Source organism: Jaculus jaculus, chromosome 13 (assembly GCF_020740685.1).
Source record: "Jaculus jaculus isolate mJacJac1 chromosome 13, mJacJac1.mat.Y.cur, whole genome shotgun sequence".
NCBI lineage: Eukaryota > Metazoa > Chordata > Mammalia > Rodentia > Dipodidae > Jaculus > Jaculus jaculus.
The window spans coordinates 88,550,386-88,575,820 of NC_059114.1; the positions used below are offsets into that span (position 1 = coordinate 88,550,386).

Below are 25,435 nucleotides of genomic sequence, written 5' to 3' on the forward strand. Positions count from 1 at the left end.
TGTGGACTTCAAGACTACTTCTATGTAGATGGCTTGGTACACTGATGGAGCTGATGCTGAATCTGAAGGGTCACTTCAGGCAAAATGGACACTGTAACAACATTAATTCTTTCAGTCCCAAACACATAATAGCTTTCCATTATTCGCTTCAGGTTGTATCCACAGCTTGTAGTTTTCATCTATTTGGTTAAATTTACCCCAGTATAGTTTTTAAAAATTATTTATTTATTTGAGAGTGGGGAAGAATGGGCATACCAGAGACTCCAGCCACTGCAAACAAACTCCAAAAGCATGTGCCACCATATGCATCTGGCTTACATGGGTTCTGGAGAATCAAACCTGGGTCTTTAGGCTTTGTAGACAAGTGCCTTAACCACTAAGCCATCTCTCCAGGCCCCTATGTAGTTTATTGTAGCTATTGGCAGTGGGATTCAGTCCTGAAAAACATGAAATCCTGTCATTTGTGCTAATGTGGATGAACTTGATGGACAAGATATTAGGTGAAATGAGTGCGTCACAGAAAGAAAACAGTGTGTGATGTCACACTTAAGCACAGCCTAGAGAGGCTGTCTCCTAGAAGTCGTGCCCAGGCCGGGTGTGTGCAGAGACAGGGCACGGGGAGAGGCCATGAGCGGGCAGTGTCTTTGTTGATAACAGAAAGTCGTGCCCAGGCCGGATGTGTGCAGAGACAGGGCACGGGGAGAGGCCGTGAGCGGGCAGCGTGCTTTTGTTGATAACAGAAAGTCGTGCCCAGGCCGGGTGTGTGCAGAGACAGGGCACGGGGAGAGGCCGTGAGCGGGCAGCGTGCTTTTGTTGATAACAGAAAGTCGTGCCCAGGCCGGGTGTGTGCAGAGACAGGGCACGGGAGAGGCCGTGAGCGGGCAGCGTGCTTTTGTTGATAACAGAAAGTCGTGCCCAGGCCGGGTGTGTGCAGAGACAGGGCACGGGGAGAGGCCGTGAGCGGGCAGCGTGCTTTTGTTGATAACAGAAAGTCGTGCCCAGGCCGGGTGTGTGCAGAGTCAGGACACGGAGAGAGGCCGTGAGCGGCAGTGTGCTTTTGTTGAGAGCAGAAATACAGTCTCATGTTCTCTGGTACAGGGAAGTGAATGTAATAAAAAATCTCATATTTTATTTCTCAAAACAGAGGAGAAATTTGATTATGTTCACCATAATGAAAGGATAAAAGTTCAAGTCCAGAACATACACGTTACTTACCTGGACCAGGTCACCACCCAATTTATACACAATGAAACATCACCCCTGACCTCACCAACATGCACAAATTGTGTGTCCTCCACATCTTTTACTCATTTAAAAGTAAACTCATGGGCTGGAGAGATGGCTTAGCGGTTAAGCGCTTGCCTGTGAAGCCTAAGGACCCCGGTTCGAGGCTCGGTTCCCCAGGTCCCACGTTAGCCAGATGCACAAGGGGGCGCACGCGTCTGGAGTTCGTTTGCAGAGGCTGGAAGCCCTGGCGCGCCCATTCTCTCTCTCTCCCTCTACCTGTCTTTCTCTCTGTGTCTATCGCTCTCAAATTAATAAATAAAAAATTTAAAAAAAAAATAATAAAATAAAATAAAAGTAAACTCATGCATCTCTCGGGGCCAATGCCTTTCACAGTAAGACCAAGGAAGAGCTCCTGCAGACCCCCGGGTGCTTCTCTCCCTTACTCCTAGGGGTCACTTGAGAGAAGTGTTTTCAGCCTTCTGAATCATCATTCTGCAGGAAGTAAGTGCAAATCAAACCTTTTCCCTGGATTAAGAAAGTCTAGTGGGGTGTGGTGGCACACGCCTTTAATCCCAGCACTCGGGAGGCAGAGATAGGAGGATCGCCACGAGTTCAAGGCCACCTTGAGACTACACAGTGAATTTGAATTCCAGGTCACCCTGCACTAGAGTGAGACCTTACCTTGAAAAATCAAAGAAAGTCTAGAAAAGCTGACCAGCTTTACTCAAAGTTCATCAAATTAACGGGAAACTTATTTTTTGTGATGAACTTTTAGTATCGTGTCTAGATTTCAAGACAAGCCACTCCCCAAAGAAAGCCACTCACTTATTGTGGAACTCGTGGATCTCTTGCATGTTCCCAAAGATAACAAGCTCCTTGTTCACAATGCCAGGTGGGATCTCCTCCACACCGCTGGTCATTTCCCACAGGTACGTCTGGCCGGGAAAGATCAGACAAAAATGAACACCAAGCTGCTGGGCAAGAGCCCTCCCCCACCCTCAAACACGCTCAGGACCACTACCAAGATAGTGCATTTGGAAAATAGAACCTTTCATCAAGCATGAAAAGTTCATTGTTTAATAAACCTTGGTTGCTAATAACACTTGAGAAATTTCTTACAACTTTTAACTCTGATCATTCTAGCTTCAAGTTTTGGAATGAACCTATGTCACAAGATAGAATAACCATTCAGGATAGGACTGTCAGGTGCTATGATAACCAGTGTGCACATTTCTCTGAAGCGGCTGTGAAAATCTGTACAAAGGGACTGTCAGCCAGGCTCTCATGTGACAAGGGCCCGAGAGAATTCATGCTGTGTCATCGCTGTAACGAGTGGAAAGCCTGCCTGGAACGCCACAGAAGACAGAAACATGATCCCCAAGCTGCTACTCTTCCAAGAACCAGCAACAGGTACCAATAAACGAGACTGGACTCAGTCTAAGCAAGTACAGGCCACACACTTACGTCCATACACTCCCGGAGGTCTCTTACATAAGCCTTTTCAGTCTGAATGAGTTCTGCCATTATGAACCTTCAATAGAGTGAGACAGGGAATAGTTTAGGTCACAGTCAACAACTTTTAAGGTGATTTATGAAGTAAGAGGGAGTGTTTAGAAGTACGAGGCCTAAAGAAATGATTTTGGGAAAGTAAATCAAGCATAGACACAATGGTGCCCACCAACTAATTCAAAAGAAAAAGACTTTGGAAACATTTTATGAGGAGCCTGGGGGTCAGGCTTTTCTCAACAGCTAGTGCTGGCCTCTGGGCTGGGTACCCCTAGGGAGCTCCTTGGTCCCACCACTGAATGCCAGCCACGCTCCTCCTTCCCTGCCCTCACATTGCCAAGTGTCCCTGGGGGACCAAAGGGCCTCGAGGCGGAGCTGTCTGGCAAAGCTCATCTGCTCTTTTTCTGCAGGCTTGGCTTAACGAGGGCGGCTGCTGAACACCGACTCTTGTGTCACTAGTTTCCTCTCCCACCAGTGACAGCTCATTTGTCTGCCTCATGGGAAAGGAGGCACAGAGACATGGAACAAGGCACTCTGCGGGCCAGCTGACTGGGCTCGGTGGGCACAGCAAGGTCTGGGCTGCCGTGAAGCCAGGCTGCAGGGCGGCCACAGGCCTGGTGGCTTACTCCTTCCGGCGGGCGGACTTCCGCTTTTCCTCGTTGAGCTCGTGAGCAGCATCGCGAAGCTTCACCTCCGACCCGGGGATGCTGGCGGGGATGATGTCCAGCTGCAGACTCTTACTCTGTGGGGGGAGCGGGCACAGCGTTAATGAGGGCAGCAGACAGGACACAGGGAGAAGGCTACTTGTCCAGAGGTACAAAGCAATTCACCGATTTGTTGGAATCTGAAGAAATCCCCAGGGCTTTCTCCAGAGAGGCCCGGTACTTCTCCATGCGCAGAGAGAAATCTCTGTACCTCTTATCGACCGCAGTCACGCATTTTTTAATTTCTGCTGCATGGGCATGCCCCTTTTCACAAAAGCCATCGGCCAGCTGTATCAAGAGCTTCACCCTCTCTTTGGTTTGCTGCAAAAAACAACAGGAAAGTATTGTGAGGCAAATGAACCCGACTGCCAGAAACCCAAAACACAGTGGCAGTGGCACCCTGCCTGCGCTGCGCTGTGAGGTGATGGAAAAACAGCCAGGGGCCGCAAGTGCCGTCCTCCCGCAGCACGGGCCACCCAGCTTCCACTCCTCCGTCGTGAGAGGCATTTCTACGAACTCGAGGCAAGGACCAAGGCTGCTTGTCGACAGAGCCTTCCTTTAGGAGGTAAGAGTCTGCAGAAGTTGCGAGAGGCGGGGTGGATGACTGAGGAGGTGGCGCAGGAGGGTCTCTCAAGCCTCTTTCTCTTCTCTGAACCCTGCGCGAACCTGCTACCAAGCAGCTTCTCTCTTTCCTGTGTGCCCACAAAGACACCTCACTTTCTGAGGGCAAGAAAACCCATAAGGAAATCCCCAAGGAAGCTCCTCTGCAGCACGCGTTAAGTTCTTATTTCATGGTTAAGGAAAAAGGAAAACTCACTAGTTAAATGATCTTCACAGCCGGGCGTGGTGGCACATGCCTTTAATCCCAGCACTCGGGAGGCAGAGGTAGGAGCATCGCTGAGAGTTCGAGGACACCCTGAGACTATAGAGTGAATTCCAGGTTACCCTGGGCTAGAGTGAAACCCTACCTTGAAAAACCAAAAAAAAAAAAAAAAAAAAAAAAAGAAAGAAATGATCTTCACAGACACTGCTTCAATTTTACTCTATCTAAGGTTATTTGATTTCATATGTACACAGAGGGCTTTTGGCTGCGTCCGTCAGGACTGTGCTACATCTCCTAAGTAAGGGTGACCACAAGCCCAAGCCGCACATATCTGGCAGCACCTTCCCTCAGCTGACTTCTCAGCAGGTCCTTCCAATCACAACCATGACGGACTTCCTGCGAGAGTCCCTGGCATTTCCAAAGAGCAAGTCACTATTAGCTATGAATCTTTTATAGATCTTTTAGATCTTAACTGGACAATCTTTATAACACATATTCAGAAGAATGACTCCAAAAATTACTGAAAGCTAAAAGTCAGAGTTCAAAATCCTCCAGAACCACCTTCGGCTTTGAGATGCAAACTGGGAGCAAAAATACCCTGTGTAGTCTGTGAAGCCAGTTGCAAAGACACTTAGGCCCTCACGTGAACAGGTGGAGTTGAGAACCTGCTCCCTACATTGCTTGCTCTGGGCTCATGTCCTCCTCTGGCCATTTACTAGTATTTCTGCTCAAATAAAAGCCAGCTTCCTACTGGGGTCCCCCAGACCACTGTAAAGTATAACGCACCTCCATAGCCAATCTACTGTTTGCACCCCAACTTCTTTTTTAAAAAATTTTTTGTTTATTTTTATTTATTTGAGAGTGACAGACAGAGAGAGAAAGAGGGAGATATAGAGAGAAGAATGGGCCCACCAGCCACTGTAAACAACTCCAGATGCATGCTCCACCTGGTGCATCTGGCTTACATGGGTCCTAGGGAATCGAGCCTCGAACTGGGGTCCATAGGCTTCATAGGCAAGCACCTAACCGCTAAGCCATTGCTCCTGCCCTGTACCCCAACTTCTAACAAAGTGTGTGTTACTTTTTTTTTTGTTTTTTTAAACATATTTTATTTATTTATTTGAGAGAAAGGTGGAAGGGAGAGGAAGAGAGAGAGAGAGACAGAGAAAGAGAGAGAGAGAGAGAGAGAGAGAGAGAGAGAGAGAGAGAGAGAGAGAATATGTGTGCCAGGGCCTCTAGCCACTGCAAATGAACTCCAGATTCATGTGCTTCCTTGTGTATCTGGCTTATGTGGGTCCTGGAGAATAGAACCAGGATCCTTGTCTTAACTGTTAAGCCATCTCTCCAGCCCATGTTACTTTTTAAAAGACTGTTATTGGGTTTTTTTTTTTTTTTTTGTGTGAGAAAGCCACCTCCAAAGACCAGGGATATTGGCTTGTTTTTTGTTTTTGTTTTTTTCCACTGTGGCAATGCACACCGCATGAAATCAATGCAAACTGCATGCGGGTCAATCTTTTGTGAGTTTCAGAAAGCTACTGAGCATCTTACATGAGAGGGACAGAAAAGTGAAGGTAACAGGACAGTCTGGCTTGCCCGTATTAAGCAGAAACAAGAAAATACCAAGAAGCGCAAAGAAGTGTTTCCCATGTGTAGAAAACACATCAGAAAACCCATCAACTGCCAGTACTTCCAGCAGCAGCTGATGTTAGTTACACAAAGCTAGATAAATACCGAAGAGTGCATAGACTCACTTAAATAAAACACAAAGGATATCAGAGTCAAGAAGGCTTCTCAAAGCTTTCCTGCTCCTTCAACAAAGACTGCAACCCTTCTTCCCCCTGGCTTTATTTGCTCTCGCCTTGCTTACCAAGTGTATGCAGGTGTATTTCACCATCCAGAAGGGTCCTCTGTTCTCCCAAACAGTATGTACAATCCCTGAGCCCAGCACGGAGCCTGACCACTCCTGGAACATGGAGTTGGGGCCAACAGAAAACTGCATGGCCAATGGTGTGATTAAAAACTAAGTGTCCTGAATCTGTTAGCCTCAGACCTTCCCTTCTCGGCCTATTTTAATTGTGAGTAGCATTTTAAAAATATATTTAGCAGATTCAAATGGACACAAAGTGAAAATTTGTTTCCTTCAAAACTTCCACCATCACTAGCACCATGACCAGTAATACCAGGAATGGTTCACACACATGTAAAAGTATATGTGTGCATGCATGCACTCTTCTCCCTCACATTTCACATGCGCGCTTGCGTATGCACAGTAGAGGACACTCTGTGAGCATAACTGGGCAGCCTTTCCTCGTGGGGCACAAGCAGCATCCTGGCTGGTGTTTACAGCTTACTATCATGCCAGTGCATAGTTGTCTAATAAAGCAACACCTTCTCATGGACGGACCTTCACACTGTTAGGAGCTCTTTTTTAAAAAATATTTTTTGTTTATTTACTTACGTGCATCTGGCTAACGTGGTTCCTGGGGAATCGAGCCTCAAACCAGGGTCCTTAGGCTTCACAGGCAAGCGCTTAACAGCTAAGCCATCTCTCCAGCCCTGTTAGACGCTCTTATTGTAGCCACAGTGAACGATGTCAACATGTTGCCAGTGTAGTTTGACGTGACTAGCATACCTAACTGGAACACATATTCGAGCCAGGGGATTTTGGGGTAAAACTGTGTGTGCATGAGAGATCAGGGCCTCCCAAAGAGGTCTCCCTACTTCACACTGGGCTTGGTCAACACAGTGTGGGATCTAGCTCTCGGACCTTTGCCAATGTACTGGGTGAAAACAGAACTCAGCCCAGCTTTAACTCCCACATTCTCACTTTAGACTGATAACCGTACTGCCTGTGGCCAACCATCTTTTGTCTGTTCTCTTGGTCTTCTTTTTGTTTTTCCCTTACTGATTTGCACAAGTTCTTTGCTACTGGGAAAGCAGCCCTCTCATGATGAGCTGCCTTTGGGATTTTCCAATCTGCTCTCTTGCCTCAGACTCTGGAGACAAACTACCTGGAACAAGGTCAGATCTTAGAAATCTGGGTATTTCTTGTGGTACTTTTAAGTTTTCATGGCTAATAGTTAAATCTTGTTCTGGCATATTTCTGGAGACAAGATGAGAAGGCTCCTATGGAAATACCTTCTAGAAGTCTAATCAACACACACAAAAATTCCCGTCTTTTAAAATAAGAGTTCCATCCTCACTCTCCTTACTTCTATATAACAGTCATAAAAGTTGACTTTTACTAACAGAGGATATAAATGTAGTGACTGTTGGCTTTATCAAGGAGTGGGAGGAAATGAGAGCAAACTCAATTCTAAAGTCAGCTTTACTCATCAGGTTACTGGGTGATCAGAGACCCGGGAAGGATGCATAGCTAATGGTCGCAGGTGCTCTCTCACAATGCGGAACATTTGGCATTAGGGGCACCATTGACCAGTTCCACGGTAGGGCACACAGGAAGAAGACTGCAAAGTTCAAGATGATTCTATGAGACAGTGGGCTTCCCACTTCGTCGTGTGCACAGACCTTGTGGCAAGCTCATCAAAGTATCCCCCTCAGGCTTTATCCCCCAAATCTTGGCCTCTGTCTGGGCTGAGTAAGAAACCCACTCCTAAATATGTAGACACCCAGGCAGTGACCACTGCATTAAAAATGACGCAGTGCCCGAGCCACGTCTTCGTAAGGCAGGGATGAGGGAATTTTGATTAGCCTTGTAGCTTCATTTCCATTAGCACTAAAACTGACACTCGTTATGGTCACAAACTGGAAGATTGAAGACTGTCCTGTTAGAGCTAAGGATTTTGAATAAAAGAAAAATGTTTTCTTGGACAACACCAAGGCAAGGTGACATATGCAAGTAAGAGAAGTCTCACTTTCTCACTCCGACAGCCAAAGGACACATGGACACAAAGCGGAGGCTTTCCCATGCAGACAGAGGCCGCCCGAGAGGGAGTCGGGAGCACTCTTCAAGTCCTCCCCAGCCCGACACGACACGGGAACTCAGCACCCAACGAAAGGAACAGCTCTGCCCATGTGGGAGCAGCAAGGTCAGAGAAGGCGCACACAAAATACAAGAATAAACACACATGCACTGCTGCCTGAATTTCAGTAACACATCCAAACTGAAGGTGGAGGCACAGGAACATGGGAAAGTTCTTCCACGCACATCTCACTGGTGTAGCAAGGTGGCTCTGGCCTCAAACAGCAGACCACCCACTCGCACCACGGTCTACTCACAGGCCCAGGGGTGGGCTACCGGGCCCTGCATGGGCTGCAGAGCCGCAGTGGGGAAGTTCCTCTTCAGTCTACCTCGGGGTACGCTGTCAGGAACTTACTGCTCTATCACCAGAGGATATAGACTTTATTAAATGCACAGTACGTGATAGGTTTTGTTAATCCAAATACTAACAAAATAAGAATATGGCCCAATGTGTGGTGTGTCTAGAGGAAGGGAAAGCCACGATCCTCACCTTAGATGCAGGACAGGTCAGCTCTCTAGAAGCCTGGGAGCGGCCATGGTCCTGGCTCCCCCAAGCCCCATCCTCCCCAATGCTCCCGGCACCCCACCCAGCGCCTGGAAGCCTGCTCTCTGTGGCCCTGGTACGCCGTGATCTTCCAAGAGTGGGGGCCACGGTTCCCACAGCCTGGCACACCCAGGGCTTCAGGGAGACACACTCAGAGTTAGGAAACAGGAAGGAACAGCAGGAGGAGTCAGAAATGGTTACAGAAGCAAAATGCACAAGCAAACATAATACAAAGTGCTGGTTGTCAGACCAAATGATTTAAAAATTCCTCTTTGATAAGTTTTCAAAGTCAGCTTATGGGCCACACAAGGTGATTATTCTTGTTTTTTTTTTTTTTTTTTTACAGAAATACTTGTTTATAACCAAAATATATTCTCCAGCTTGGTCATTTATTTTCCATTCTTAAATTTGAAATACTTGTTAAAGAAGCACTTTTAAAACCGTGTTAGAGTGTATGTGTGCTAAAACACCCCAAATACCAACCCCTCATGTTCATGAGGCTCCTCTGCATGTCTCACAGCCAACCAGAGGCAGAACCAGAATCGCCTCTGAATGAACATGCTTCTGGAGACCATCTGTGTACTCTTAACATATCTTCTTAAAAATTCTGAGCTGGAGAGATGGCTTAGTGGTTAAGCGCTTGCCTGTGATGCCTAAGGACACTGGTTCGAGGCTCGATTCCCCAGCACCCACATAAAAGCCAGATGCACAAGGAGGCACACATGTCTGGAGTTTGTTTGCGGGCTGGAGGCCCTGGCACGCCCATTCTCTTTCTCTTTCTCCATCTGCCTTTCTCTCTCTGTCACTCTCAAATAAATAAAAAATGAACAAAAAAAATTCCTACTTCTTTACATATGCTGTACGTGCCATAAATACATCCATCTCCTGATTAAGTAGTTATTTCTATTTCAAACAGAAGAAACTGGGAATGTCTCCAGTACCATAAACCAATGAACAACCAGCAACTGAGACACTGACTTCATCTTTGCTGCGGGACAGAGTGCATGCACCACCGCTAACTAGGACAGGTCCCAAGACAGGCAGGACAGAGCCGCAGACTACAGAGGAGTCAAGTAGGTGGCAAGAGAAGTGTTTTACAGAAATGCCAAGCACTGAGACAGTTATCTCAAAGGGTGGGGGAGGGGAAACAGAATGGAAAGAGGCAGAGGTGACAGAGCGGGGTGGACGTAGTCACACAGACCACGTGGTGGTCTGAGGAAAATATCCCACGTGGGGCTGGGGAGATAGCTCGGCAGTGAAAGGCGCTCGCCCTAAGCCTATTAGCCCAGGTTCAGTTTCTGCCGTGCCCGTCACAGCCAGGCGCTGATGTGCACAGTGGTGCGAATGTCTGGAGACTGTTCCAGCGCCGGTGGTCCCTGCTCATGTGGCAAATAAACGAAAAAAAAAATTATTATTTTTAGTTTTTTTGAGGTAGGGTTTCACTCTAGCCCAGGCAGACCTGGAATTCACTATGGAGTCTCAGGCTGGCCTCTAACTCACAATGATCCTCCTACCTCTGCCTCCTGAGTGCTGGGATTAAAAGCGTGCACCATCACGCCCAGGTGAAAAAAATATTTTTAAATAGGTTATTTATTTTTATGTGGGGGCAGATAGAGAATGGGTGCATCAAGACCTCTAGCCATTGCAAACGAATTCCAGTTCATGCAACACCATGTGCATCTGGTTTATGTGGGTACTGGGGAAATCCAACCTGGGTCCTCAGACTTCACACACAAGTGCTTTAACCACTATGCCATCTCTCCAGACAAAAAAATGTTTCTTAATGTTTCCTATAGCCTCATGTGTTTGGGATCCAGCCGCGAGCTGAATGCTCATCCGAGGAACTTTGCTTGAGGACGAGCGTCAGTGGGGGCCCTGGGGTGCGGCAGCCAGCCCCGCTCGCCACACTCAGCCCCGTTCCTTGCTGGTCATGAAGACGTGACCCGGCCTCCTGGCACGACAGCTCCCCTCAGAGCGGAGCTGAAACGCTGCTCTTCCGTGCGCTGCTCCGCCGGTGCTTCGCTCCGGCAACAAGAAGGCATTAGACTCAGCAGTGTGGTGATGAAGAGAGCGTCGCCACCGAGGGACCCACAACCCAGTGGGCTCGTCCCAGTTCCCCAGTCGCACTGGGTCTTTGGGAATCGCCTCAAGCTCTCGCGCGGGCTTCCTGGAAGGGCCGGCGGCGCAGCTTACCTTGGCGGTGATCTGAAACTCCTCGTGCTCCTTCAGCAGCTCCTGGGTGTGCTGGATGCTGGAGCCCGTGGAGGTGTGTGTGGACAGGTAGAACTCCCCGTTGTCGTGGATCCACTCCAGCGCCTGCAGGAAGGACAGCAAGGGCAAGCGTTCACGGCTGAACACTTGTGAGGGAAGTGCACTCTCGGTCCCTCGCTGCCTCACACCGGGAAAAGCCCTCTGCGCGACAAAGGCGCCCGGCACCAGCAGCGGCAGAGCCGGTCCCTCGTGGCAACAACGAAGTGCGAGGGCTTCCTGCACCACGAGCCTGCAGGTGCAACAGGGCTACAGGAAACCACGAGCAAAACCCTTTCTCGGGAACACAGACGGGTGCGTGGCAAAGGTGTTCTGAAAGCCTCACAATGCCACACGTGCAGACCTCCGTGTCGCTGGAACCTTGTCCCCCGTGGTGGGTCGCAGAAGAGACTCGACCCAGGGCTGTCCTCCCGGGTCTGCCTCTTCCTGGGCCAGGTCCACCCAGAACACAGGAGGCCCGTTCCTTGCTCGCTTTGTGGGGGTCTCCTGTAGCGGCGATGCCACACGGAACATAAGCCCACCTCTGGGAGGACCCGGCAGAAGATATGACTTAGCTGTTCTGGTTTAGTGATGACAGCTGGACAGGGGCTGAGCATCGTTCAGACTGCCATGGAATCTGAGGTCTAGGTTATATATTCCCTCAAGCCTTAAGATACAAGCTGGTATTTCCTTTTGTGTTCACGTCTCCCAAACCAGACGTATTTACACACACATATCTAAAAAGGTCATGTTAGAGAAAAGAGGAAAATAAAAAAGTAGAAGTGTTTCTAATTACCCTGATTCCTTTCCATCATCCATTGTAACTAGATGGCAGGGGTATCAGTTCTGGTACCTCTGCCGGATGTATCACTGCATCTGTGGCATTAGTGCACAGGAGTCTCAAGTCACAGCACCTCAGCTTCGGCCTGGCCTTTACCTCCCTCGTGCTCACACCAGCCAGCCCATCACTCAAACAACAGGAACACCAACATGCGCGCTGATGTGTTTGGTCACCCATTTCTCCACTCCTCCAGCAAACTGCCGTGAGGACGCAGAGAGCAGGAGTAACCTGCACCCTACACTGAAGGCCGGAAAGGAGGACACAGGTGAAAAGCAGTTCACAGGTAGCCGTGGTGATGAGTTGAAGGCCTTGTCAGAAGGAGGTCGGGAGAGGTGGAGTCTAAGGCGAGACCTGCAGGCTAAGAACCAACCCAAAGGCGGGCGTGGGTATGAATGGGCAGCTCAGCACGCAGCCAAGAAGGTGAGTTCTCGGGGAAGGGCGGGGTCAAGAAGGAGCCTGCGTTTCTTTCGGAAAGAGAAAGGGCTGCTGTGTGGAAAGGGAGGGTGAGTGAAAGCAGGACAGGTTCTCCAGAGAAGGGGGGAAGGCCGGCTTGGGTACCTGAGAGGTTGACTCCCTGGATGTGCAGGAGCAAAGGGGAGAAGATGAAGGGAAGGCAGGAGTCAAGACCACACCCTGTCACTCTTAGCTGAGTGCGATGAGATGAGGGACATGGGCACAGGAACCAGGAATGCATTTTTGCTTGGGGAAGCCACAGCGGAGAGAGTGCTGAGGTACAGCTAGAGCCCAGCAATGGAGGTCAGGGCTGGGAGGTGACCCAGGGAGAGATAAGAGGGAAGGAAGGAGAACCCAGAATGCTCTGGACCTGGGGAAAGGCCGCCTTCAGTGGTGCAGATAAGAGAGGGGAGGGCCCGGGAGGAAGGGCCCAAGGGAAGGAAAGCCCAGAAGCACTCTCCAGACTGCCACCGAGGTCAGTGGCATCCACACAGTGACCGTGGTGCAGCCCTCTGGAGAAGGCAGAATCTGAGGGGGACCTGTGGGGCCGCCTGCGGGCGGGGATGGACACGTGCTGCAGCGCGGTGACTGGAAGCGAGTGGAGCTGAGCGCCGACGCGGCGACAGCAGCAGCAGTATCCATTATCGTTCTCTGCTTCTCTACAGTGGAGGGACACGTGCTCTCAACAGAAAGGAACGTGAGAAAGAACACATGGCCATTCGTAGTTAGAAACTAAACGAGGCTCCAAGAATGATGACGTATGGCTAAGTGATCATTAAATAAATGTTAGAAGAATGCGATGGAACCTGACGAACACCACCGCCTGCCTCAGTGTTGGGATGTGAGCACTGCATCTGGTGTTGTCCTCAGGATGAAAGAAAGGCCAGCATGGCACCTGGTCCATGGCCCAGGAATGAGCAGGTTGGGGCTTGACTGCCCAGTGTGTGAGACTGACCAAATTGGGATCAAAATCTGCTCCCTAAGGGAGACAGGCGCATGCTGAGGACAAGGCCCGTGCTCCGCTGCTCACAAGCTCCTCGGTGCCAGGCCCACAGCGCCGCGTGAGGACTGGGAGCACAGCGCCGCGTGAGGACTGGGAGCACAGCGCCGCGTGAGGACTGGGAGCACAGCGCCGCGTGAGGACTGGGAGAGCACAGCGCCGCGTGAGGACTGGGAGAGCACAGCGCCGCGTGAGGACTGGGAGCACAGCGCCGCGTGAGGACTGAGAGCACAGCGCCGCGTGAGGACTGGGAGCACAGCGCCGCGTGAGGACTGGGAGCACAGCGCCGCGTGAGGACTGGGAGCACAGCGCCGCGTGAGGACTGAGAGAGCACAGCGCTGCGTGAGGACTGAGAGAGCACAGCGCCGCGTGAGGACTGGGAGCACAGTGCCGCGTGAGGACTGAGAGAGCACAGCGCTGCGTGAGGACTGAGAGAGCACAGCGCCGCGTGAGGACTGGGAGCACAGCGCCGCGTGAGGACTGGGAGCACAGCGCTGCGTGAGGACTGAGAGAGCACAGCGCCGCGTGAGGACTGGGAGCACAGCGCCGCGTGAGGACTGGGAGCACAGCGCCGCGTGAGGACTGGGAGCACAGCGCCGCGTGAGGACTGGGAGCACAGCGCCGCGTGAGGACTGGGAGCACAGCGCCGCGTGAGGACTGGGAGCACAGCGCCGCGTGAGGACTGGGAGCACAGCGCCGCGTGAGGACTGGGAGCACAGCGCCGCGTGAGCACTCGGAGAGCAGTCCCGGCGTGAGCCACGCTCGCCATGTGCGGCACCAGGGACTGGCTGCAGGCCTGTGCGGTGCTGGGTCATTCGTGTGGAGGATATAGGATGGCACGTGGATGCCCGCCCTAGGGCTTGGTCACGCGCACAGGTCTTAAGTGACCTGCCTTTTCTCTTGCCTCTCGCCTAACCCCACACCCTGACTGAAGGAACAGTACGTGCATTCTTATGGTACTATGAAGGTGAATGAGAAATAAGACGAATTTTAAAATGTCAAATAAAAGGGGATGGGAAAAGGACTTGCCTTGCACGTGTGAGGGCCCAAGTTTGACTCTCAGTATTCATGTAAGATGCCAGCCGTGGCAGTGTAGCAGCATGGGGAAGGTGGAGACAGGAAGACGCCCGGAGCTCACTGGCAACTTGTCTAGCCTAAGGGGCGAGCTCCAGGTCAGTAAGAGACCTGGCTTCACGGAGGTCCTATCCCTGTGCCTGCACACACACCTGGCACGGGCGCATGTGCACCCTCATACGAAAACAAAGGTCGAGGTGGGCCAAGTACATTTTACCCTGGAGTGATCTTGTTACAAGCTTTATCCCACGGTGCATTCAGAAGGGGGTGCTCTGGATGTACTCTTACCTTTGAAAAATCTGTCATATTTCCCCACTTAAATTAAGCTCAACTTTGCTCCAAATTAAAACTGTGTCTTAAAAATGTAAAAAACAGCAATGTAAATAGAAAGCACCCACTGTATTTACCTAACCACAGGAGGAGGACCCCACAATGTTACCGTGCTGATTACTTGTACACGGCCATGTTTAGGTTAGGTAAAGGCAGTGGAAGAAAATGAAGAGCAAGCTTGTTGACCACCTATCAATACACTGGGTGTCAAAACCTCACCGGGCATGGGGTTTGTCTTTACACACTTACTACAAGGCAGGATTGCTCTGGGCACTGAGCGGCTGTCAAGATGGCATCCATCCCAACTCTGCCTGCGTGCAGTGCAGGTGTGAGCAGAGACAGGGTGGGGTGGGCACATGGAGCCAGGAGTGCACTGACCTGCTTGGCACTTCTTTCAAAGACCACGTACTGTTGGCACTGGTCCAGCCTTCTCTTCCTCATGGTCCAATAGTGCAATACCCTGTTTTCCCGCTGGAAGAGTTCATTCAAGATATCTGAGGAAAGAGAAAAAGATGTTGATGCTGACTATTCATTGTGATGTCTGCAAAATCCTTTTGTTACTTAGACTTTTATATAGTGAGACTATCTCAATAAATATAAACCAGGTGCAGGAGAAAGTGTTTGTTTGAAATGTGTGTGTGTGTGTGTGTGTGTGTGTGTGTGTGTGTGTGTGTTGCATGTGTGTGCTTTTTTTAAGCATGGACCTTTAGGAAAGGGAAAGGATGTGCAGTGGGGAATTCAGAGAGGGACAGGATGTGCAGCGGGAAATTAGGAAAGCAGAGAAACATAAAGCTATGAACAAAACCAAAAGGAAACCTAGAGTCACATTTATACCCAGCTAAGTAGTCACGCTACATTAACTTTTCTTGGTGTGTACGCATGCATAGTCATATGTGGGTGGCATAACTACGTGGGCACGGTCGTGCGATCAGAGACTGATGTTGGGTCTCTCCTCTGGTTGTTCTCCACTCTGACAAGGTGTCTCATCTGAACCAAGCTCAGTGATTCTGCGGGTCCTGTTAGCTGGCTCGTCAGAGATCTCGTGTCTCTACCTCGGAAGTGCTGAGGTGACACACGCACTGGTATGCTTGCCAAGTATTTATTTCAGTGCTGGAGAAATAAACTCAGGTTTGCACACTTGCATAGCAAATGCTCTACCGACTGAGTCATCTTTCTAGCCCAAAAGTATCTTTAGTTCTTCACTTTACTTAATTTAAATTAAGATTTCAGCATTAAGGCATGACTTAAGTGAAAGCACTGCGGACGACAGCTGACGCACATCGGCGGCTCTTCTGTTTACAGCTCACTCGCTGCCTCAGCTGGAAATGATTGCTTTGAGTAGCTGAACATGGAGCTAAACTTCCCTTGTGGCTTAGCAGGTGGCTGAATTTCCTGAGAAGCTCGGGGTCTGTGGTCTGACTCCTTGCCTCTGTCCTGTGGGATTACACTGTCATCTCATGTGGAAATCACAGACAGGTGGTGGCTAGGTCATTTCCCACCATCACTGTTACATGGTACACAAGCCTTTAGCCCCCCAGAAGACTGCAGGAGAAATGCACTATTTCTTGTTAACTCTCTAGCATTTGGCGTTATGAGAGGTACTAGCAGCAAATGCATGAGTATTTGGTGAATGAATAAAGTCCAATGTACACGACCCTCTTCTCAGATGCAAATGCAATGCCAAGTCAGTATTAGACAGGGCTGTAGGACTTCAGCTAGAGCAAAGTGAATGCTACCAACAAAGCGAAGCAAGATGAAGGGGGAGGCAGGAAATGATCTCTGCAAGATGCAAAGCCAGCAGATTATCAGTGCAACAGCTGGCTGGCAAGAGGACATGTTCACACTGAAAAATGGTTGCCCTGTCACTCAATTTCTCAGAAGAAAAGCCCAACACTAATAAATACAAGGCTGACTGACAGAACTTAGAAGATTGTACTAGTGTGACTGAGAACTTCCCTGTGACGCTGTTGGCTAGAGAGGAGGATGGAGAGTGTTTTGCTAATCATTCTTTGTCAACAGTGTGAGGCGAAGCTTTCACATTTTTCTGGTACAGCTGCACTTCCACTATGGCCCAGGTGGTATGTGGCCTGAGCTTCATTCATCTACGTAACTCTGTACTCCAATCTTGCTATCTGCTTTTAGCTTACATTTCTCCAGGCTTTTTTCTATGCATTTATGTGTAAATAAAAGGTTCTATCCTCATGATATTAAACTATTTAAGATTTTGCGACTTCCTTTTATTAACCATGTCTTAGATGTTTAAACTTAGTAACACTCCATCATGGCAGCACTGGCACCTGACTTCTTGTTTTCGCTTAGGAACAGTTCACACACAGGACGGTGGCTGTTCCTGCCTCCCTCACTCCCGTGCTCACTCAACAGTCGGCAGTAAATCCTGTTGCCTGTGTCCTGTGAGGCTACAAGGAAAATGAATGCTGTGTTCTCTGCTTAATCTAACTTAAACCTCTATGTTTCCGTCACATTTTAGAACTAGCTGGCACGCCTACTGAGGACTGCACAAACAGGACACACAACGGAGACGAAGCTGTGACTAAGGCTAGACCTGCCGCGTGCTCACTTTTCACTTGCTGCTCTGGAGCCTTGACGTGCGTCACCATGCCGGGCATGTTCACGCTGTTTCTGTGCAGGTACTTCAGGAAGACGTCGGCGTTCCTTCTGGCGAGTGTGCAAGCCTGAGAGAAAATGGAGGGCACTGGGTTATTACTTGGACTTATGCAAATGTGTGTCTGCACTATATAGGGATGACAATACCATATGGCTTTAACATAAGCCATTTCCTGTCATCTGGCCAATCTGTGGTTTAGAAAATGTGGACAATACACTAGTCCAAATTAAAAATAAATTGTTTTAAGAGTTGTTGCTATGATGAGGTCAGATGGCACATTGTTGAACAGCTCATGCGGCTCACAGCCTTATGAAAACTCCTAGGCACAAGCCAAGCTGAGCTGAAGCTGCATGTCTGCAAAGAGCAGGGAAGGAGCAAATATGTTCTCCTCTGAGGGTCCATATGCAGTCGCTCTCTGCCACAATTACACAGACGGACCTTCAAGACAAATGCCACCACAAATGAACCAGTGTGGCGAGGCAGTCCAGTTTTCCAGTCATCGACGTTTTGGGGTGCTCTGTTATTTTGTGTTACTATAGGAATAGGTGACAGACATTTGTGGGTATAGTAGAATAATCAAGAAAGTGATTTCATTATTGAAGAACAGGCTCTCAGACTCCAGGAGGGAGTGTTCAGGGACAGCACAAGTCACAAGTGCACAAGTCCTTCACATGAAAGAACTTGAACTATATTCTTGCACTTTTATGTAAATATCTTTTATAAGTATATTGACTAAGTAGCCTTCATTTTTCTTTTTTACTAAGTATATTCTGGAGTTAAGGGAAGCAAATTATAACAATTCTACCCTAAACTACATTAACATGGTTGGTGTTTAGTAAACAAACACCAAAGGCAAGTTGGAGGTGCAGTTTAAAGTCTTGTTTGACACAGTTACAATGAATGATTATAAGACACAGTATTTTTCCCCACCCCAACTTACTTATAAACCAAAATCACTGTGCTACATAAAAGAGACACAATTTAGTTTCCCAGATTAAACAGTAATTCTGTCATAGAGGACCATCTTTAGAAATGAAACAAATTATAAAGGCAACAGAAAGTGGTGCCTGAGGGGTCACAAGGCTGAAGCAATGAGAAAATTAAGCCTCATGAAGTGACAAGAAAAGTACACACTCACCTATTTTTCCCTCCTATTTTTAACAGGCACAGTTGGTGGTGAACAGTCTTTGACATTTTTTCTTAAGAGTTTAAAACTGCATTGTGGGACTGAAAAGATGCTTTAGCAGTTAAGGTACTTGCCTGAGAAGCCTAAACACCCAGGTTCGATTCCCCAGGACCCACGTAAGCCAGACGCACAAGGTAGCACATGCATCTGGAGTTCATCTGCAGTGGCTGGAAACCCTGGCGTACCCATTCTCTCTCAAATAAATAAATAAATTTTTAAAATGCATTTTGGAAGTATTCACATGTCCAATATTTCCAAGCATTTTGAACAGTTTTCAGAATTTTTTTCAAGACACAACTGTGATTTTTGCGTGAGCAAATATAATGTATAAGAGGACATGGCACAGCAGTCTTGGAAAAGTCCACAGTTCAGCTTCTCAGAGAGAAACCGCCAGCCAGTCGGAAAGTGACTGACTGACTCTCTTAGGGAGTGCTTCCTGAGGCGGGGCTGGTGATCACCCCACAGTCACAGGTGCTTGGGGTCTGCCCCAGCCAGAGCTTCCCCACCTTCGTGAATGCAATCTGTATTCCTCAAGAGGCTGACTCTCTGAGGGAGGATTATTTTAAGTTACAGGCACTGTATTTCACCAGATCACCTACCCATCCATTCACTTTCTCTTTACCTACAGAATTCATAGGAGAAAATTTTCCATAGTAACAAGGGCACCTCGGATACCCTCACTGGCTATGCTACTGCCACTGGGCAGAGGCCCAGAGTGAACCGACATTGTGACTTCCAACCAATCCTTATTCACACAGATTTCTGGTTCTTTTCCCACAAGAAGTACAATGACAGCATAAGTTCTCGTGAAAAAGATTTAAGAATTTTTTTTATTAGTGTATTGCTGATGCCATTACCCCAGGCACTCTCCACACAGGGTGAAAGCTTGAGGCACAGGCCCCTGCCCTGCACAGCACAGGCTATGTATGCATGCCTGGCCAACAGGAGCATCTACAACCTCCAGTCTCACTTCTAAACAACACTCCAGACACTCGATGGACCTCAAGGGTCAATGAGTGTGACATGTGACATTGGTATCCAACCAACCAGCACCATACCTTCAGGAATGCCTCCTTCTGCTCAAGATGTTTGCTGATCATTGGGGTGACGTGGTCTGTCTCAGAATTGGGGCCCAGCTTGTCGGCCCCCCCACACCAGTCTTCCTCTCTCTTGTACTCCTGCTCCAGGCTCTCCAGGACACTGCAGACCTGAGGGCAAGAAAGTTCCAAGCCCGCAGCCCACTTAGCATCTGATGCCCGACAACACAGCTGGCCCTTTCACTGAGGCTCAGGGGAAGCAGAGCTGGTGGAAGGGCAGTAGCACAAGCAGGGTCTAACCCTGCCCCCGCCCGCCCAAGGCAGACAGGAGCCCAATCTCCCAGTTCTCTGACGTTTTTTGCAACGAAGTTAAGCCAAGCAAAGTGCTGTCTTCTCAGCTACTAGCCAACCCATTGCACTTGGATCCCTAAGGTAGCAAGGACAGTTTTAACTTCAGAGTGTGTCATCCTGCTTAACTTGGATCTGACCTGCTCACCATTGGGAGGCATTTCAATGACGAAGGAACTGTCCCTAAAGCTAAGCCCAGAATTAACAGTCAGTTGGGAGCCCCATGCATGGACCCTCTCCCCGACCTGCTCTGAAGTCTTGTAGAAGGCGACAGAGGCGTTGACAAGCTTGAGGCGGTCTTCCATCTTGAGCATGAGCTGCTGCCAGTGTGAGGCCACCTTCTCGGCACAGTCGCGGATCATGTCCATGTCGTAGTGGTTGGCCTGCAGCATGGCCTCCGCTTTCTGCTGGACCTGGAGTGCGCTCTGGTGTGTTTTCTAGAGGTAGGAAAGAGGAGGGCTTGCTCAGCAAGGTGTCACACAGTGAGGGAAGGAACACGGATGTTATTCATGACTGAACAGAATCGACCCATTACTGCTCGCCTGGATGCCTTGCGAAGCTCGAAATGCAGTGCAGTCCAAGAACTCAAGCTTGGCACCAAACAGGTTCATATTTGATTTACCTAATGAAGGGTGAAATGCATGAAGACCTCCCAGAATGGGCCTCAGCTACGGGGCTTGGAATTCAGAAACAACAGGAATGACTCTTAGCTAACATTCTAAAAAGTTGTTGAAATGTTCCAACTTTATTTCCCTGTTGGCTTTCTTATAATAGCTGCTGTGGGCAAATGAACAAGCAGAGAAAAGGTGGCCACAGTGAATACTTTTTGTGCTCATTTTCAGCTGAAGCACTAGATTCAAAAGTGAAAAAAGTTTTGATGAACTAGTGATTTTTAAAAGAAAAAAAATAAAGATAAAGCTAAGAATGAGCCAACTGCAGGTCTGTGCCATGTAAAAATTCTAAGAAAGCCACAGGCGAAGCCTGCCTTGCATTTAGACCCTACCCAGGGAAGATCTAGAAGCCCAGGTGCCAACCACAGGGCAGTACAGGGGCAGGTGAGATCTGCCACCTCGCCAAACATGCTCGAAGCAGTGTCATAAAGCATCTCCCCACACAGTGCTTGAGTGACAGTTTGCAGGATAGTCTCCACTGGTCAAACCTGAGCACTGGAGCATGTCCAAACCTCCCCAGAGCCCCTGTGAAGAGCTGGAAGCTGTGGCAGGTTTCTGTGACCCAGTGCGCTCACGGGGCGATGGAGGCAGAGATGCTCAGTGAGGGCAGCAAAGAACAGCAGCAGCAGCAGCGTGGGGCCGAGAGAGACCCGCTTCAGTGAGGCAAGGCCAGCCCGGGAACACTGCTCTTCTGACCGCTACACAGACGTCATCTAGACCAACAACCTTGAACGTGACCCAGCCCCCTCCCCTCGCAGACAGTGAGCCCATCCTTGCAGCTTCATCATCTGTAGCCCCCCCGCACACAGCAGTTACTCAATTTGAAAAGCTGCCTGAGCTCAGGAAGACGTGTTAGTGAGTGCCCACTGGCCCTGAGTAGCTGAGAATAAGTTGATTGAGGGTGAACTGGTGCTGACTTTTGTGGCTTTTTTTTTTCTCTCTCATACACATGCTAGTAGAGAAGAGAACAAGGTTTCTATCACCAAATGCTCCTCTCTCCCCTTGCTCTGGAGACCTCCCAACACAACTATGGCCCAAATCCAACCCCCCAAAAAGCAGCCCTTGAAAGTCGGGGGAGGGAAGGCATTACCATGGGATATTGTTTACAATTAAGAAAGTGGTTAATAAAAAATATAAATAAATAAATAAAGCACTCCTAAACAAAACTGGCACACTGTGGACAGTGGGGGCGCACGGGCGGCCAGGGCTTCCTCTGTGACCCTCAACCCCAGCAGGGTGAATCGTGCTGCTTCTCAGCATACGCCACAAGGAGCGCTGTCAGAATCATTTACTGGTGAGTAAGTGCGTAGTTTGTACCTGGTCTTGGTACAAATCGTGTCCGTTTTGTTGGAGCATTGGGCCTATAAGCCAGCAGTTTATCTAAGCACTTGTGGCCCACTCTCATCTCTCTCACGTGGGCTCCCCGTCTCAGAGCACCCCTGATCAGAGAGCCGGCACCCTGCCAGGGCTCTTTCGGCAGGACGAAGGGGAGTTTGGCTGGGGCTGCACAGTGCACTGATGGCATCATTGTCTATTTGCCACTGCTGTCCTGGCTGTCTACAATGGCCGGTGCCACGCGAGGGCACAGCGGCGGTCCCAGGTTCAAGGCTCAGCTGCTGCTGGCGCGGCCTTACCTCGATGGCGTGCTGGAACTGCTCATGCTCCCTCTGTAGCTGCTCGGCCTCCTGCAGCGAGCTGGCGGTGATAAGACCGGCATTTAACATGGACTCGCCGTTGCGGATCCAGCCCAGCACCTGAACATAACACGACACAAGGCAACTCTGATCAGGGGCATTCCAGTGTCCCGCAAACCACCCACGAGGGGGCATGTGTCTGCCAGGTGGTCCAGAGGCTCTGCAAAGGGATCAAGTCCTATGGCATAGTCAGAAATCTCTCAAGGCTCTTACCACAAGAGCTGCAAGGTCATTATTTTGAATCGTGGAGTCTGGAGGACGGTGGGTTGTAAGTATGAGAACACAGATTAAAGCATTTGAGGACACATGTTACGAGTATTCATTTACACCAAGGGTTCCCTGCCACCCAGAGGAGCACTGTTCCTTCCCATTCAGACTCTTCAGTTGGCCACCTGCTTGCTAAGGATGACTCGTCTGCTTCACTGACTGCTTTCCCATTGAACAACCGTGCTGAGAGACAGTAGCTCCGCACGACTTACACTGAACGTACGGCAGTGCTCAGGGCCAAACCACAGGGGCATGCAGAAAGACAGTCAACCACGGCAGGAGAAGGCACAGTGTGGAAGCTCGTCTGGCTGGTTATGTGTGACAGAGACCCCCAGATGCCTGTAGATACTCTCTTCCAGTTTACTTTAAAAAGCAAACCCGACAGCCGGGCGTGGTGGCGCACGCCATTAATCCCAGCACTCGGGAGGCAGAGGTAGGAGGATTGCCATGAGTTCAAGGCCACCCTGAGATGACAGAGTTAATTCCAGGTCAGCCTGGACCAGAGTGAGACCCTACCTCGAAAAACCAAAAAAAAAAAAAAAAAAAAAAAAACGCAAACCCGGAGCTTTGGGGAAGAGCTTTGAAAATAACATTCTGATTTCCTACCACATAGTTAAGTTACTGTTTTGACACACTCTTGGCCAATTAACCAAAACAGCAGTCTCGGGGGACCAAGAGCGTATCTGATGCAACTGTGCCTTTGTTTCCCTTTCTGGTGCCTGTGATGCAATGTGACAGCCACGCATCACCAAGAGCGCAGTCTGGTGGATGCCAGCAATCTACTATCTGCTGACGGCTACACAGGGTGGAGGAGACCTTTGTAGAGCCACCTTTACGCTGTCACAGCAAAGGCACGCTGGTTTACTTCTTAAACAGCTTTGTCTGGGCCAAGAAGAACCTCATCAGCAGGCGCCCTCGATCACTTGTGCAGACATTTCTCACGGCTCTCTGAGCACAAGCACGAGAGGACTGTGGAGGAGGCGCTGGGACCCCTTCCACCAGGCTTGCCCTGGCTTCGGTGCCAGACAGACGGCTCGACCCTCCAGACTCCACTTCATCACCAGCCACATGGTGAAATGCAACATCCACGCGTGAATCCCACCGGCAGTCAGACAGAAGCAATCCACTCGACATGCCCCGTTTTTGCCATGCCCTTAGTAGTGGCATTATAGTATTCTGATAACCTGAAGACCATTTTGGTTGTGTAAAGTCTGACTTTTTTTCCTCCCAGAGTAGAGTCTCACTGTACCCCAGGCTGACCTGGAATTCACTATGCAGCCTCAGGCTGGCCTTGAACTCATAGTGATCCTCCTACCTCTGCCTCCCGAGTGCTGGGATTAAAGACGTGCACCACCACACTGGGCTAAAGTCTGATTTTGTTAAAATTAATAAGAATGCTTCTTTGGGAGGGACCATATGTTATGCAGCCTACAGAGCAATGTCCTTGATTGAAGGGATCCCCATCCAAAGAGCAAGACAACCACAAGGACATCATCCTTGAGAGCTGCAGCTGCGGAACAGGAGGCCCTTCCCCAAACAGATGCTCGGGCCAGTTTTTCCATGTATTGGGATGTGTGTGATCTTGTTTTTCTTTAAACATTTTTACTGAGAATTTTAGAACGTGAACATACTGTAACTTGACTGCATTTCTGCCCTGCTCCTCTCTCATGCCCCACTCTCCCAGCCCCCATTTCACTGAGCACCCTCTTCTCAACGGTGAGGGGAGCGTCAGGACAGCGGCGCTCACCTGCTTCACCTCCGCCTGCAGGTGGCGCAGCTGCACACACTGCTCCAAGTGTTTCCGGTGCTGCTCGGAGGCCAAGTCCAACTCCTGCTGCTTTTCATGAAGAAACTCCAACAGGTCCTGGACTCGAGTGGCCATGTCCACATCCCTATCGCAGAGCAGCTCCACGCCTGGGGACATCGAAGGAAAACCTTAGAATCCCGCTGGGCCTTTGACCCTCCACACAGTCGGGCTTGTGGATGACGCAGGCTGGGGACCAGTGGGTGTCCCATGCCCAGCAGCATATGAGAGGATGCATTCGTGATCCAACCTAGCCTGGCTCCAACCTGGCTCACTGACAGCGTGGTGTCCCTCGCAAATGACTGCGCAGCTTATGCACTGGGAAGTGCTCCAGCTGCCTGTGCCTGAGCTCCAGATACTGCCTGTCTGGGCCACAGACAGCTGCTGGTAAGAGGGAAGCGGCAGTCAGGAAGAAGGCGGAAATCCTGTACTATCGTGGAGTTACTCACCGTTCAGCCTCAAATCCAACCTGTCACTTTGCAAAACTAAAGCTCGTGTTCCTTGGCATAAGAGTGAGAACTTTAAGGGTGTTTCCTCACCATAACATTGAATGTGACTGTACTATGTGTTGTGTGTGAAGTAAATAATTACCAGAGGCCTGGACTTCGTTGACATACTGCAGAAGGTCCTGCCCTTGGTGGATGACATCGAAAGTCAAGTTGTTCATGGTTAGAGCTTTGTCTGCATGGTGCTGGAGCCGCTGCTCCGCGACGGTCAGGTCCTCTGTGTCAAAGTCGCTCATCTGCTGCGAGAGCTCATCGTTCCAGGACTCCAGGTCAGAGATGATCTGACGGAGGGAAGCATTTGCTTAATGCCAGAACTTACACACGTATGTTGCCCCATCTCTCTGTCTCAAGAGGACACAGGAAAAACCATATATGTAATGTGATCTAGCTTTGTGGCATACAGATTAGACCTCAATAAAGCTGGTTTAAAAATCTTGAAAATAAATAAACGGACACAAAACCAGTTGAAGGGTCCAACACAGGCCACAGGTGGGACGATGAGACACAAAGAACTCTTAACACAACTGAATAAAACACATGGAGTATTAAAAACCCCATTTGTTGG

The 25,435-nt window shown here is 49.5% G+C and overlaps 1 protein-coding gene across 3 annotated transcripts in view; it reads right to left on the reverse strand.

Moving 5' to 3' along the window:
- Trio (trio Rho guanine nucleotide exchange factor) overlaps positions 1-25,435 on the reverse strand; it is a 353,577-nt gene that overhangs the window by 106,821 nt on the left and 221,321 nt on the right. For all 3 annotated transcript variants that reach the window (XM_045132004.1, XM_045132006.1, XM_045132005.1), the window contains exons 14-25: positions 24,956-25,151; positions 24,308-24,474; positions 22,234-22,353; positions 20,174-20,365; positions 19,602-19,751; positions 17,310-17,424; positions 15,110-15,225; positions 10,980-11,102; positions 3,564-3,758; positions 3,360-3,475; positions 2,692-2,758; positions 2,053-2,162 (exon numbers count right to left, since the gene is read on the reverse strand). In XM_045132004.1, coding sequence (XP_044987939.1) covers positions 2,053-2,162; positions 2,692-2,758; positions 3,360-3,475; positions 3,564-3,758; positions 10,980-11,102; positions 15,110-15,225; positions 17,310-17,424; positions 19,602-19,751; positions 20,174-20,365; positions 22,234-22,353; positions 24,308-24,474; positions 24,956-25,151 — 1,667 coding nt within the window. The remainder of the gene's footprint in view (positions 1-2,052; positions 2,163-2,691; positions 2,759-3,359; positions 3,476-3,563; positions 3,759-10,979; positions 11,103-15,109; positions 15,226-17,309; positions 17,425-19,601; positions 19,752-20,173; positions 20,366-22,233; positions 22,354-24,307; positions 24,475-24,955; positions 25,152-25,435) is intronic.